General features: G+C 43.3%; 1 protein-coding gene across 1 annotated transcript in view; it reads left to right on the top strand.

Annotated features, from left to right (window-relative positions):
* The first annotated feature begins 11124 nt into the window (after positions 1-11124).
* Positions 11125-16498, top strand: part of FGF2 (fibroblast growth factor 2) — a 73520-nt gene continuing 68146 nt past the window's right edge. The window contains exon 1 of the mRNA XM_033215194.1: positions 11125-11817. Coding sequence (XP_033071085.1) covers positions 11640-11817 — 178 coding nt within the window. The 5' untranslated portion in view covers positions 11125-11639. The remainder of the gene's footprint in view (positions 11818-16498) is intronic.

The following is a 16498-nucleotide window of genomic DNA, read 5'->3' on the forward strand; positions in this document are numbered from 1 at the left end:
GTCTTCCCTCAAAAAATGGAAGTATATTATGGACACTGCAGTATATCTTACATTTTTTACTTGTTTTCTACTTTTTCAACATATCTTAGAGATCATTTCATAGCCATAACATATAGGTCTACTTTATTAAAAAACAACAAAGTTAATTATAGAGTTATATCTGGCAATGATAGGCTTTCAATAATTTATTAAATGAATGTCTCTACTATAATTTCTTTCTGCTAGCATCTATTGATAACCATTTATATTGCTTATTTTCAGTCTTTTGCAACCACAAGAAAGTTCAAGCACATATGTGCATATATCTTTGGGCATATGTGTGAATAGGTCTGTAGAATAAATTTCTAGAAAGGAAAAATCCTGCATCTAAAGGTATACTTATTTTAAGTATTGAAAGGTATTGCTGATTAGATCTCCCACCAACAGTGAGAGTAACTGTTACTTTATACTATTGCTATAATTATTAAACTTTTTAACTGTGCCCATCTGAGTAGAAGAAGAATAGATCTCATTCTAGGTTTAATTTGTACTTTTTCTCACATTTTAAAAATCTACTTACATTTCTTTTTCTACAAACTATGTGTTTATATGCCTTTGCCCATGGATCTTTTCTCATTGATAGTTAAGATCTATTTTTGTATTTAGAACATTAGCTTTGATATCAAAGACGCCGTGTAATTTCCCACTTTGTCATTTGTCTTTTACTTTGTTTAGAGCAGGGGCAACAGTGGTGGTGAGGACTTGTTTCCAAAACCAATGGAAGTCTGTCCCAAAGGTAAATTCAAATTCTTGCTTCTTGCAAGGTTGCCTTAAAATGGCAAGTTTTTCCTCCTAGTATTGGCATATTTTTAAAAAAGCCTTGAATTTTTTTTTTTTTTTTTTTTTTTTTTTTTTGAGGCAGAGTCTCGCTCTGTCGCCCGGACTGGAGTGCAGTGGCCTGATCTCAGCTCACTGCAAGCTCCGCCTCCCGGGTTTACACCATTCTCCTGCCTCAGCCTCCGGAGTAGCTGGGACTACAGGCGCCCGCCACCTCGCCCGGCTAGTTTTTGTATTTTTAGTAGAGACGGGGTTTCACTGTGTTAGCCAGGATGGAAAAGCCTTGAATTGAGAGTCAGGATGCCCCTTTTAATTAATATCTAAATAAGAACAAATGAACAATGAGATCAGAATCTCTGTGATCTGAGCACATTACACAGAAGATAAAGAATAACAGGGCCTTCCTGTAAAGTGCCATCTTTGTAACATATTTATTATAAATAACAATTTATTTAAATGAAATTAATGTAGGAAACACTGAGCTCCTTTGATTAAATAGCTCCTCCAATGCAGCTCTTAGAAAAGTGTTGAGCTAAAAAGATGCAGAACATATGAATAAACATAATTACTTCTAGCATCCTTCTCATTAAAAGGTTAAAAAACCTGGGCCAGGCGCGGTGGCTCACGCCTGTAATCCCAGCACTTTGGGAGGCCAAGGTGGGTAGATCACCTGAGGTCAGGAGTTCAAGACCAGCCTGGCCAACATGGAGAAACCCCGTCTCTACTAAAAATACAAAAATTAGCCAGGCATGGTGACGTGTGCCTGTAATCCCAGCTACTAGGGGGGCTGAGGCAGAAGGATCATTTGAACCTGGGAGGCGGAAGCTGCAGTGAGTCAAGATCGTGCCACTGTACTCCAGCCTGGACAACAGACTGAGACTCCATCTCCTAAAAAAAAAAAGGTTGTTAAAAAACCCAGCTGTTTGTGGTTGCCTAATGTTGCCTAATGGCCCTCTGGGAAGCTGCAAAGATGATTTAAGAGTAAAAAACATCATGAAGTTTTCATTTTTCTCATTTTTCAGAACTTAGGGTTTGATCTTGGGAAGGCAAAATCAGTCTATGAGCTGAGACTAGTCCTTAATTATTATAGTCACATAGATCAGCAGTCCCCAACCTTTTTGACACAGGCGACTGGTTTTGTGGAAGACAATTTTTCCATGGATGGCGGGGGCAAGGGGTGGGGTGGGGGATAGTTTCAGGATGATTCAAATGCATTACATTTATTGTGCAGTTTATTTCTATTTTTATTGCATTGTAATATATAATGAAATAATTATACAACTCACCATAATGTAGAACCAGTGGGAACCCTGAGCTTGTTTTCCTGTAACTAGATGGTCCCATTTAGGGATGATGGGAGACAGTGACCCCTGAAATGTGTTGTTTATGTCCAGTCTACTCTATAATCTCATTTTGGTTGCTGTCACTGCAGAAAACTCTATTTCACAAAGACGACATGTTGGAAATGGAAGTGGGCTTTTCAAAGCTTTCGTGACAACCTCACGATATTTCACCGTGACTTTAATTCAGAATATATGGAGATTTGAAGTCAGATCAAACATACTTTTAAGGCCACAGTCATTTGCCATCTCCAGCAGCTGATCCTCTTCCAGCATGGACAAAGCTGATTCCCCTGGCTTATTCACAAATGGGTGGCCGATCCTTTCCTTCCCAGTTAGGGGGTCTTTTGTGACTGGGAAGTAATGCTCAAACTCTTTTGAAATCTGAGATAGGTGATCATGCACCAGCTGGGAGAAAGAAGGCCCTGACTCAGTCTCTTTCCAAATCTCTGCTAATGTCTGAAGCATGTCAGAAATCCCAATGTTCACTCGTTGCCCACGTAATTCCAGTTTGGCATTTTTGTTTGTTTGTTTGTTTTTGAGACGTAGTCTCACTCTGTCACCCAGGTTGAAGTGCAGTGGCATAATCTTGGCTCACTGCAACCTCACCCTCCTGGGTTCGAACAATTCTCCTGCCTCAGCCCCCCGAGTAGCTGGGACTACAGGTGCATACCACCACGCCCGGCTAATTTTTGTATTTTTGGTATAGACGGGGTTTCACCATGTTGGTCAGGCTGGTCTCGAACTCCTGACATCAAGCGATCTGCCCGCTTCAGCCTCCCAAAGTGCTGGAATTACAGGCTTGAGCCACTGTGCCCATCCCTAGTTTGGCTTTGAATGCAGCCACTTTATCTTACAACTTGAACAGTTGTTGTTCTGCCTTGGAGTCACAGATTGAGTTCATTAAGCAGGCTGAATATGTCACAAAAGTAATCTAGTTTTGTGACCTATTCTGTGTCACTAAAATGTGCTGCCCATGGTGACTTTTTTCTAAATGCCTGGAGCGGCTCTTGTAACTTAAAAACTCTGGCCAGTGATCTACTTTTAGAAAGCCATCTCACTTCTCTGTATAAGAGAAGACTTGTGTGCTCTGCATCCATCTCCTCACAGAGCTGTGTGAACGGATGTGAGTTAAGGGTATGTACTTTAATGTGGTTGATAATTTTAATCACATCCTGCAAAATGTTGTTAAGTTCAGGTGGCAGCTTTTGATTAGCCAGCATTTCTGTACGGATGGCACAGTGTGTAGACTCATATTCAGAAATGACATCTTTGACCCAAGTAGTGAAATCGCAAACTAATCAGTCATGGCAGCCACTCCATCCATACATATGTTGGGCACAAAATGACCAATGCAGTTTTCCTGATATGTAATCATTCAAAGACTTGAATAGTTCTGCAGCTATGGTGTTCGTTGGCAACAAAAGTGCATACAACATGTCTTCGTGCACATCAAAACATAGCATTGTCCCCTGTTGTCAACATCTCTGGACTCACCAACCTGCATTGTGTACCACAGTGACTCATTAATCCTCTCTAAAATTGTGACTCAATATCGTCTGCTATTTTATCATTTTGTCTAGTTATATCATTTTGTCTAGTTATGGTGCTAACCAAAAGAAGAACATGTGCCACCTTTTGAACTGCAGCCTCTCCTAAAAGTTCACAGCAAATGTCCTTAGAACAGGCAGGGTCAACTCTTCACCAATAGTAAAGGGCTTCTTAGCTTTAGCAATGCAGTTAGCCACTAATGATGCTCTCAGTGGAGACACATTTGATGAAGTGGTGGCCTTCAAAAATTGCTTCTGTTCTTCCTGTTCACATGGTTTTCTTTTCTTTCTTTCTTTTAGACAGAGTCTTGCTCTGTTGCCCAGACTGGAGTGCAGTGGTGTCATCTGGGCTCACTGGAACCTGTGCCTCCCAGGTTCAAGAAGTTCTCCTGCCTCAGCCTCCTGAGTAGCTGGGATTACAGGTGCCTGTCACCATGCCCAACTAATTTTTGTATTTTTAGTAGAGATGGGGCTTCACCATGTTGACCAGGCTGGTCTTGAACTCCTGACCTCAGGTGATCCACCCACCTCAGTCTTCACATTGTTTTCTTTTTTTAAAAAAAACTCCAAAGACTTGTCTTTTAATGCTTGGTCTCCATGTCACGAAGCAGTTTTTAAGGTTACGTGGCTTCGTTGGATAGCCAGTCACCACATATTATACAAAGTGGGTTCAGAGAATGTGAATACCCTGTTGCAATGAACTTGTAATTTAAGTAAGACTCTCGATATTTTCTTTCAAATGGAGCTTTCTTTCTGTTGGCAGTCTTAGAGACTTCTGCTGTCACATCACTGGGTCTTTCTCCCTTTTCAAAGAAGTTTTCCAGTGACGTTTGTTTTTTACTCATTTTGGCTAGGATTAGCTTGTGGGTTTACCAAAACTGTGCCTGAGACAAATACGTACTGCAGGAAAGAGGCACAGACCAAAGTGGTAAATAAAATAATGGGAAGACCATGCGTGGACTACAATAAGTGTCAGAGTCTGACTTAAAGCCTGCCACCAGATGCAGCTTGTCCGTTGCCACTTACTGATAGGGTTTTGGTATGAGTCTGCATGCAATTGATTTACTGTGGTCTCTGTGCAGCCAAATCTCTCTGCCAATGTTAATCTGTATTTGCAGCCACTCCCCAGCACCAGTATCTCTGCCTCAGCTCCACTTCAGATAATCAGGCATTAGATTCTCACAGGGAGTGAGTAACATACATCCCTCACATGTGCAGTTGACAATAAGGTTAACGTTCCTATGAGTATTTTTTTTTTTTTTTTTTTGAGAAGGAGTCTTACTCTGTTGCCTAGGCTGGAATGCAGTGGTACAGTCTCAGGCCACTCTACCTCCCAGGTTCAAGTGATTCTCCCGTCTTAACTTCCCAAGTAGCTGGGACTACAGGAGTGCGCCACCACACCTGGCTAATTTTGTATTTTTAGTAGAGATGGGGTTTCACCATGTTGGCCAGGCTGGTCTCGAACTCCTGACCTCAGGTGATTCGCACCCCCCTTGGCCTTCCAAAGTGCTGGGATTACAGGTGTGAGCCACTGTGCACAGCCTCCTGTGAGTATTTAATACCACTGCTGATTTGACAGGAGATGGAGCTCTAGTGGTAATATGCACAGCAGGAGGCCATTCACCTTCTGAGAACAATGAATAATTGAAGCTTGGTGATCTATTAGAGTGACAATACAATATTTAAAAATAAAATAGCCAAATGCAACAAAAGCCGTTGGATATTTCTGGAAGATTTGTATCTTTGTTATTGTTTATTTGTCTTTAAAAGTCAAGGACAAAGGTTACCTAAATAATTTTCTGTGCTAAAGCACAATTAGGTGACATTAGAATCTGTTATCAGAACACAAAAAGTAGACAGTAATTTTACTACCTCTTGTGGAGATAAAATAGAGTGGTTCACTCTATTATTTCATACCTGATAGTATGATGAAGATCTGGAGAACTAATAAGATTATTTTTGATGTACTAGGTTTTAGAAAACAGTAATTTGCAAATTTTTGTGAGATTTTCATAAGGACATGGGTTTAATGGGATTTTCATTATAAAATAGTTAAAAGAAAGACTTCCACAGACATTGACTACACTGATACCTGCCCCTCCATACTGTAGATGATGAACTTAGCATTCAAAAACAGCTTTTTGTGATGAAAATAATGCATTCCTTCATTTGTCAAAAAAGAAACAAACAAGCAAACCAAATTATTGAGGCCCCACTTAGTGCCGTTAGGTCCTTGGGATACAGCAATGTACATGTCAGAAAGATCTCTGCTCTAAGTTTTCTTGTGTTATTTTAGGGGAAGGAAACTGATAATAAATACAAAAAACAGATAAACAAATTACAATTTTAGATGATAAGTTTATATGATAGTAATTCATTGTTTGCATAAAAAATTCTACCTTCCAAAATACCACTACAATTACTTTAGTGTTTCTCATTCTATTATGTGTAGGAGAGCACATTAAAAAAATGAGATACTATTATACAGTTTTGTAACCTACTTCTTTCAATTAACAATATACAATATTGTGAGCATTTTTTCATGTCATTATACATTCTCCCACAACTGTTCATTTGGCTACATGGAACGTACTACTTTGAATGAATATAATATAATTTATATGAATTATACAAGGTGGGTTCAGAGAATGTGAATACCTGTTGCAATGAACTTGTAATTTAGGTAAGACTCTCGGTACTTTCTTTTAAATGTGGCTTTCTTTCTGTTGGCAGTCTTAGAGCCAAGGATATAATGAACACCCAGGTTAATAAATATTGTGTGCATCTATAATCGTTTGCTGAGAATAAATTTCTTGCACCAAGACTATTGGCTCAAATGGTATTTAAATTTCAAAAATTGGGCCAGTCATGGTGACACATGCTTGTAATCCCAGCACTTTGGCATGCTGAGACTGGCAGATCGCATGACCCCAGGAGTTTGAGACCAACCTGGGCAACATGGTAAAACCTGTCTCTATAAAATGCACAAAAGATTAGCCAGGCATGGTGGCATGCACCTGTAGTCCCAGCAAACCTGGGAGGCTGAGGTAGGAAGACCACCTGAGCCCAGGAGGTCAAGGTTACAGTGAACCATGATTCTGCCAGTGCACTCCAGCTTGGGTTGACAGAGTGAGACTCTGCCTCAAAAAAGAAAAAAAAATCAAAAATTAAAAATGTGATGTACTCTTTTAAGCAGTTTTCCCAAAATGCATATAACTTAGCCTCCCTCTGACTGGTGATAAGGTCTCTGGTTCACCTCATCCTTAACAGCACTGGGTAATATATTTTTCCCCCTAACCTTATGGGAGAAAAAACTCATTTTTATTTTGACATCCATTATTTTTCTTTCTCTTTTTTTGAAGATACAATTCACGTATCATGAAACTCACCATTTTAAAGTGTGCAATTCAATGGTTTTCAGTATATTCACAAAGTTGTGTAATAACCATCACCACTATCTAATTCCGGAACTCTTTTATGGGTCCCAAAGGAAATCCCATACTCATTAGCAGTCACTCCCCATTTTCCTCTCCTTCAGCCCTGGCACCCACTAAGCTGCTTTCTGTTTCTATGGATTTGCCTATCCTAGGCATCTCATATAAATGGAATTATACAACACGTGGCCTTTTCTGTCTTTTTCCACTGAGCATAATGTTTTTTTTTTTTTTTTTTTTTGAGACGGAGTCTTGCTCTGTCGCCCGGTCTGGAGTGCAGTGGCCAGATCTCATCTCACTGCAAGCTCCGCCTCCCGGGTTCACGCCATTCTCCTGCCTCAGCCTCCCGAGTAGCTGGGACCACAGGCGCCCGCCACCTCGCCCGGCTAGTTTTTTGTATTTTTAGTAGAGACGGGGTTTCACCGTGTTAGCCAGGATGGTCTCGATCTCCTGACCTCGTGATCCGCCCGTCTCGGCCTCCCAAAGTGCTGGGATTACAGGCTTGAGCCACCGCGCCCGGCCTTGAGCATAATGTTTTCAAGCTTTATCCATGATGTAGCATGTATCAGTAATTCATTTCTGTTTATTGCCAAATAACATTTCGTCGTATGTATATATCACATTTGATTTATCCATTCATCATTTGATGGACATGTGGCTTGTTTCCACATTTTGGTTATTATGAATAAAGCTGCTATGAACATGTATGTACATATTTTCATGTGAATATATGCTTCCAGTTCTCTTGGCTACATACCTAGGAGTGGAATCACTGGGTTGTCTGGTGACTGTTTAATTTTAGAGTAACTGTCAGATTGTTTTTATATTGACTACATCATTTTACCTTCCCACTAGCAATGTTTGAGGGTTCCACTTTTACTACATCTTCAACACTTGTTATTTTTTGTTATTTCTTTTTTTTTTTTTTTTTATTATACTTTAAGTTCTAGGGTACATGTGCATGACGTTTATATCATGTATAACTCCCCAATGCAATCCCTCCCTCCTCCCCCCTCCCCATGATAGGCCCCAGTGTGTGATGTTCCCCTTCCCGAGTCCAAGTGATCTCATTGTCCAGTTCCCACCTATGAGTGAGAACATGCGGTGTTTGGTTTTCTCTTCTTGTGATAGTTTGCTAAGAATGATGGTTTCCAGCTGCATCCATGTCCCTACAAAGGACGCAAACTCATCCTTTTTGATGGCTGCATAGTATTCCATGGTGTATATGTGCCACATTTTCTTAATCCAGTCTGTCACAGATGGACATTTGGGTTGATTCCAAGTCTTTGCTATTGTGAATAGTGCCGCAATAAACAAACGTGTGCATGTGTCTTTGTAGTAGAGTAATTTATAATCCTTTGGGTATATACCCAGTAGTGGGATGGCTGGGTCATATGGTACATCTAGTTCTAGATCCTTGAGGAATCGCCATACTGTTTTCCATAATGGTTGAACTAGTTTACAATCCCACCAACAGTGTAAAAGTGTTCCTATTTCTCCACATCCTCTCCAACACCTGTTGTTTCCTGACTTCTTAATGATTGCCATTCTGTTATTTCTTAATTATAGCTATCCTGGTGGGTGTAAAGTAGTATCTCATTGTTATTTTGATTTGTATTTCTCTAATGTCTAATGATGTTGAGCCCCTTGTCATGTGCTTGTTGGCTATTTGTATATTTTCTTTGGAGAAGTATCTGTTCAAATATTTTCCCATTTGAAAATTAGATTATTTGTTTGAATTGTAGGGAATGCAAATTATTTTACTGCTTGTAGTTGCTCCCCAGCTTTCTGGATGCCACTGTTAAAAAATATAATGACTTAGATTTTATCCCCATGCTCCTGGAATCCTCAGGTTTCTGTGACACAGAGTTCAACTAAGAGTTCAATCATTCTAGGGACTACTCAGCACCACTGTAGCACCTACAGAGATCATCTGGAGGGAGTGATTTTGTCTCAACAGATCTATTTTCAGTGAAGATGAAATGAATCCATTTTGGACACAGACGTTAGAGAACTGATGGGGTTCAGGACATGCTACCCCAAAATAATGGTACCTTGGCACTTGAGAAAAGAGCAAAAGCAAGAGGGTTACTTTCACTTTCCCCAGATCTTCTCTTCTGAGGCAGGCCATAAGACCTTCATTCCAGAGGTGCTTTCCCTATACCTGGAGGAAAGGGACATCCTTATCTCTGAAGACACAGGGACAGGGAGAAGAATCTAGCAAATAGGCTTTGCTAAGTAAGTCCCCCCAGTTTATTACCATTAGATCATAGACTTGTCTAATCATACTTCTCCATGGCTTCCACTTCATCAATCCTAGCCTTAAAAATACACAGGTTTCCCTGTTAACTTCAGGTCTTCATTTCTGAAGGCTCTTGTTTTGTGTAAAATGTACATAAATAAGTTAGTGTGTTTTTCTCTTGTTAATGTGTCTTTTGTTATAGGGGCTTCAGCCACAAACCTAGTAATGAAATGGGGAAAATATTTTTTTCCCTCCTCTATAGAACATATACCATCTGCAAGAAGAAAGAATAATATGCCTGGTTTTTGGCCCGGCGTGGTGGCTCAGGCTTGTAATCCCAACACTTTGGGAGGCTGAGGCGGGCAGATCACCTGAGGTCGGGAGTTGGAGACCAGTCTGACCAACATGGAGAAACCCCGTCTCTACTAAAAATACAAAAAATTAGCCCTGCGTGGTAGTGGCGCATGCCTGTAATCCCAGCTATTCGGGAGGCTGAAGTAGGAGAATCATTTGAACCCGGGAGGCGCCATTGCACTCCAGCCTGGGCAACACGGGCAAAACTCTGTCTTAAAAAAAAAAAAAAAAAAGGAAGAGTATGCCTGGATTTAAAGCTTCAAAGAATTTACTCACACTCCTATATTTAACATTCTAAAAATGCATCTGGAGTTAAAGCCCTCTTGGAGACATAAGAACAAATGCACTTATGCATGGCCTTTTGAAACCTAATGTTTCTACAAGGAGGCATGTCCATACTTCCATACTTGCAACTCCTTCTAGAAGCTTCCCCAAATCTCCTGCCTCCCCACGCTGAGTTACCCCATGTCTGAAATGCCACAGCACTTAGTCTTACTCTTCTATGGCCTACTTTCTACTGCTATTTGTGTTACTCATGCTACCCATCTTATCTCCCTCACTGTGTGAGACGCTCCCATCAGATTTGGCATCTCCCACACACTCAACAATGTATTGCACACAGTAGGTACTCAATACATGCAAATTTTCTGAACAGATATTTTGCTAATCATCTGTAGCACCTGCTATATCCTACTGAAAATCACCAATATGCAATTAACTTCAATTTTACATTTGGGATTTACAGAAAATAACTCTCTCTCCAAGAAATGCATAACAATTTAGCTAGGGCAAATGCCAGCTCCGAGTGAAGACATTAATGCGCTTCAGTTGCGATAAGGATTTGAGTCCCATCCTCATCTTTCTGCGTCGTCTAATTCAAGTTAAGTCAGTAAAGGAAATCTTTTCCTCTTAGCAACCCAATCCGCTCCCCTTCTCTGGCCTCTTTCTCTCCTTTTGTTGGTAGACTACTTCAGCCTCTGTCCTTTAATTTTAAAGTTTATGCCCCACGTGTACCCTTCGTCTTTTGGTGATTTAGAGATTTTCAAAGCCTGCTCTGACACAGAATCTTCCTTGGATTCCAACTTCTCTACCTTGGGGTGGAAACGGCTTCTCCGTTTTGAAACGCTAGCGGGGAAAAAAATGGGGGAGAAAGTTGAGTTTAAACTTTTAAAAGTTGAGTCACGGCTGGTTGCGCAGCAAAAGCCCCGCAGTGTGGAGAAAGCCTAAACGTGGTTTGGGTGGTGCGGGGTTGGGCGGGGGTGACTTCTGGGAGACAAGGGGCGGTGGAGCCCCAGGACTGCCAAGGCCCTGCCGCGGCCTCCGACGCGCGCCCCTCTCCCCTCCCCCGCCCCCGACTGAGGCCCGGCTCCCTCCGGGACGGATGTCGCGCGCGCTTGCGTGTTGTGGCTGAACCGCGGACTCAGAGGCAGGCCCCAAAAACCCCTAGCGAGTAGGGGGCGGCGCACAGGAGGGAGGAGAGCCGGGGGTGCGGGAGGCTGGTGGGTGTCGGCGGTGGAGATGTAGAAGATGTGACGCCGCGGCCCGGCCGGTGCCAGATTAGCGGACGCGGTGACCGCGGTTGCAACGGGATCCCGGGCGCTGCAGTTTGGAGGCGGCTCTCCCCAGGCGGCGTCCGCGGAGACACCCATCCCTGAACCCCAGGTCCCGGGCCGCCGGCTCGCGGCGCACCAGGGGCCGGCGGACAGAAGAGCGGCCGAACGGCTCGAGGCTGGGGGACCGCGGGCGCGGCCGCGCGCTGCCAGGCGGGAGGCTGGGGGGCCGGGGCCGGGGCCGTGCCCCGGAGCGTGTCGGAGGCCGGGGCCGGGGCCGGGGAGCGGCGGCTCCCCGCGCGGCTCCAGCGGCTCCAGCGGCTCGGGGTCCCCGGCAGGGCCCTGGAGGAACCATGGCAGCCGGGAGCATCACCACGCTGCCCGCCTTGCCCGAGGATGGCGGCAGCGGCGCCTTCCCGCCCGGCCACTTCAAGGACCCCAAGCGGCTGTACTGCAAAAACGGGGGCTTCTTCCTGCGCATTCACCCAGACGGCCGAGTTGACGGGGTCCGGGAGAAGAGCGACCCTCACAGTGAGTGCCAGCCCGCTCTCCCCGCCCCATTTCAATTTCTTGGGGTCTCGCCCGCTCTCTCCCCTCCAGCCTGCGCGCTCTTCCCGGATCTTCACTGCTACCCTAGCGGTCCGTGTGGTTTTTGGCCGCGCGGCCCTCGGCGGTTTCGGGTTCACCACCCACCCCCTCCTCCCTGGGCTGTGGCGGAGGCCCGGGCGTCCCCCGGGCTTTGGGGTGTGCCAGTTTGCCCTGTAAACCAGTACCCCCGGCCCGGAGCCGCGGCGCGCCGGGGCCTCGCGGACTGGCTCCCTTCCCGCAGACAACCTGTCGCGTCGGGGATGCCCGCGGCCCCGCGGTGCAACTCTGGCCACTTCTGTCTGCTGCATGCTGTCCTGGGGACAAAGACAGGATGGACCGCAGCAGAACGAAACGGTCTTTATTGGAAAAACATCTTTCCTGAGTCCTGCCCTTAAATTCCGACTCGGGACGACCCGAAGCATATGGTACATTACTCTCACCCACTCTGTTTTATATTCTTACGAATTGACGAAAGCTGAAAGAGCAAAAACAAAAACCAACCAGCCAAGCAGCAAAACATCCAGATGTTGATAATAAAGTGCGACAGATTTGTTTCAGTAGTGAAAAGAAGTGCAAACACTTTAATCTTCCACCTGCATTGACTAGCTTTGAGACCTTGAGCCGGTTTCCTCATCCCTCACGTGGGGCTAATACATTACTACCTTGCAGCAGGTTTGAGGATGAAATGAGAATTGCAGTTTTGCTTTCTGTAAGAAACAATGTTTGTGGTTCTAGAAAGAACACTGGCCTAAATCAGGGGTTCTTGGACTTTAGGGGATTCCCTAAGTCTGGAGTGGGGGCTGAAGATTTGCATTTCTAACATGTTCCCCCGGGGATGCTGATCACATCACACTTTGAGAGCCACTGGTCTAGAGGAAAGAGAAAGAAAGCGGCATAAGATGAGCCGATTTACAACACTGATGGAATTTGAAGTGAGAGAAAGAGGATTCGAATATATTTTAACTTGTCCTCCTGTAAGTGTATGTAAACATCTGTTTTAAAAGCTGTGTGTTATGGCGTTCCTTCCTTTATGGGTTCCAGGTGTAGGATCTGATTCTCTCATTGCCTGAGAAAAGACCCACAGGGGTCCCAGCGCCACTCCCCTGTAGTTCTGCCTTTGTCTTGGGATGCTAATGGAATGTCATGAGGGGAGGTGGATGGGGTGGGGTGGAAGAGGGGAAAATTCTACAACCAAACATGAATTGGCAGAAGAATGGGAAATACATTTTTATGTGAACCGAGTCTTTATTGCTTCCAAAATAGCAACCAGCAAAAGAGGCAAGTCTTTAATTTTTTTCAGGCTTGCTGTAATTTAAAAATTTTATCAATCACTTAATCCCATAAAACTGAAAGGATTCTTGTAACCTATTGCATGGGTTAGTGCTATTTCTCTATTCTGGTAACTTGAGTATCTATTTCACAAAATTATCTTTGTGATTGAAATTTGTTCTGCAGTTGTCTGCTAGGCCATCTCAGCTGACAAGGGCAAGGTGCTGTGTGTCCCAGTTGGTTTCGTTCTTTTCTAGTATCACAAACTATTTATTAAAAAGCATGTATTATGACCAGAGGACAGAAGAATTTCCCTCTAAATTAAGTTAATATTTGAGGCTTCCCTTAATACTCTTTTTTTCAGACTCTTTTAGTCGCTGAATCATTTTTTCTTTGAAGATTTTGATACCTGATTCGCCTTAGAATAAAACTATATAGAGGCTAGCCTTTAAACTATATAGAATAAAACTATATAGTGGACATAACTTTGAATTGCATACCACATTACCACCACTGTAAAAACAGCTGTTAACTTTTTCTTCCTGACTGTGAGTTGGGTTTTCATTTTTGTAATCTTACTTTAACTCTGTGGTTCTCAAATGGGGATGATTTTGCCTTCCAGGGGACATTTTTTTTTTTTTTTTTGAGACGGAGTCTCGCTCTGTCGCCCAGTCTGGAGTGCAGTGGCCGAATCTCAGCTCACTGCAAGCTCCGCCTCCCGGGTTTACGCCATTCTCCTGCCTCAGCCTCCTGAGTAGCTGGGACTACAGGCGCCCGCCACCACACCCGGCTAATTTTTTTGTATTTTTTAGTAGAGACAGGGTTTCACTGTGTTAGCCAGGATGGTCTCGATCTCCTGACCTCGTGATCCGCCCGTCTCGGCCTCCCAAAGTGCTGGGATTACAGGCTTGAGCCACCGCGCCCGGCCCCAGGGGACATTTGACAATGCCTGGAGACATTTTTGGTTGCCTTAACCTGGAAGGGTGCTACAGACATCTAGCAGGTAAAGGCCAGGGATGCTGCTAAACATCCTACAATGCACATTATAATAACCCCAACAAAAACATTTTTGACCCCAAATGTCACTGGTGCTCAGGTTGAGAACTCTGCTAACTTTATAACTAGCTAAAGATAAGATGTTAAAAGGGAAAAGTAGAATAACTCATCCAGACTTGTGGAGACTACTATTTTTTTAAAAAATTTTTATTTCCATAAGGTTTTAGGGAACAGGTGGCAATTGGTTACATGAGTAAGTTCTTTAGTGGTGATTTGTGAAATTTTGGTGCACCCATCATCCAAGCAGTATACACTGCACCCAATCTGTAGTCCTGTCCCTCCCCAACTTCCCACCCTTTCTTCCCAAGTCTCCAAAGAGACTACTCATTTTTTAAAAAAGGATACCTGTACTAGGCAATAGACTGACAAGAATACAAATCTAAAAATGACAAATTTCATCCATTTCTATGTAGCCCAACCTGGACATAAATTTAAGTATAGTATATTATTTTCTCACATATCTAATGTTTACTGATAGTTGACTAAACCAGGAGGAGACCCCCCCCAAAACAAATAAAACCAACCAGAAAACATGGAGAAGAGTTAATAGTAGCCACGGTTTCCTACTACATTATGGCTCAGATTTCTAGACCTGTTTGAAAAGTTGAAAAATCCGTGGTCTCATTCCTCAGACTGTTTTGTCCAATTGACCTGAACATCTATCACTGGAATTTTTTTTTCCTTTGTCATGACACTTTCTGCCCACATGTTTTCTAAACTGCAGGTAACTTTTGAAAGGCCAAGTTCAACCATTTTAACATTTAGTATGGATTAAATAGTGCAGTTTCTTCCCCAAAAGCTGGCCGGAAGGACTGGAGTTTGGGGAAGGATGCTTTGAAGACTCTGATATAAATGGTGGGGCCCTGGAGAGGTGCAGGGGAAGAGGAGGCAGAGTGGGGAGCTGTGAATTAGGAAAGAGAAGAGAACGTTCTAAAACAAGAGGCAGGAGAAGATGACACAACACAAATGCTTCCAATTTTCAGTGTTGCTGAAGGTCAGCTGTGCTTCACACCTGGGCATTCTCCTGAATTTTCACTCAAGAGGGCTCATTTTCTGGCGTTTTTCTCGTAGTCCTGGAATAATCTTCATTTGACATGAGAGTCTTGATAAAAACAAGATGTTAAAAGTGGTTACAGAGTTTCTCCTTCTCCAGCATGTGTGCTGCACTCCCGCCTTCCTTTTGGCATCCTTAACTTTTGGCAGGCCTCTTTCAATGCGGTGGGAATGGGTAATATTAAGTATATACTTTAAAGTAGCAAGCTGTGTAAAAACATTCAGAAGAGAGAACATTTTATCCCAAGCAGCACGTACGACATGTGATAGAATACAGTAAGTGAAATGGATGCTGCTTATGTACACTTAGTATTCAATTTATTCCAGGTGCTCTTATTTAGAAAAGAAAAAAAAAATGAGGGTAATTAGAAGTACTGGATTTACCATTGGGCTTCTCCCAGGAGGTGACTGCCTGTCTGCCACACTTCTTTGCTTCTAGGCTCCAGAGGACGCTGAGACTTGGAAAGGCAGAGGGACCTGCCCACTCCAGTGTGGATCAGGGGTGGCTTGTAGGTGGGCCTGACCCCTGGACTCTTTGCTACTGCATGTGTTCCATGCAACCCCAGGCATAAAAACATGGACTTGTGAAATCAAAGGGAGGCTTCAGACCTTATGGTTTACCCATCTTTTTTTGTAGAAGAGGATACTGAAGCTCAGAAAAGTCACCAATTACTGAAGTTCAATTGTGGGTTTCCTCTTTTGTTATCCTGAATGAGCTTCTTACCACCTGGCCCCTTGTCTTCTCTTCCTGCCATCCCTCAGCCTCAGTGCGCTCTTCCATTCCACCGTAGTGTGCCCTGCTGGACCCCACTTTGGTTAGGCTTGCTCCATTTCAGGGTAGTGAGCTACTACCCCTTTGAGGAATTCTTACTAGTTTACGCGTGCCTCAGATTGATTTCCTGGGGTTTTGGATAAAGCCACCTTTCCATCTCTTCACTACTGCCTTTGGGGTAAATGGAACCATTGATTTAATAATACACGTATTCTCTCCCCCCATGTCTCTTTGGTAATATCTGGCAAGTGGATAGCAATAATTTTACGTAATGAACTTGATATTTACTGTAATAAATATTGTGTGCAGTAAACAAATGAAGTCAGAATCTAATAGCTCATTTAATCTTGGAAATCATGTAATCAGTACAGCAATGAAAGGACAATTCATGAGTCATAGATATTACCACACCTTAGGAGCCTTTTAAGATGAGTTTGATGCCAAGTGACTTCAGCCTAGAAAAGGCAATATCCC

This window comes from Trachypithecus francoisi, unplaced genomic scaffold, assembly GCF_009764315.1.
Source record: "Trachypithecus francoisi isolate TF-2019V2 unplaced genomic scaffold, Tfra_2.0 Lachesis_group1, whole genome shotgun sequence".
NCBI classification, from domain to species: Eukaryota; Metazoa; Chordata; class Mammalia; order Primates; family Cercopithecidae; genus Trachypithecus; species Trachypithecus francoisi.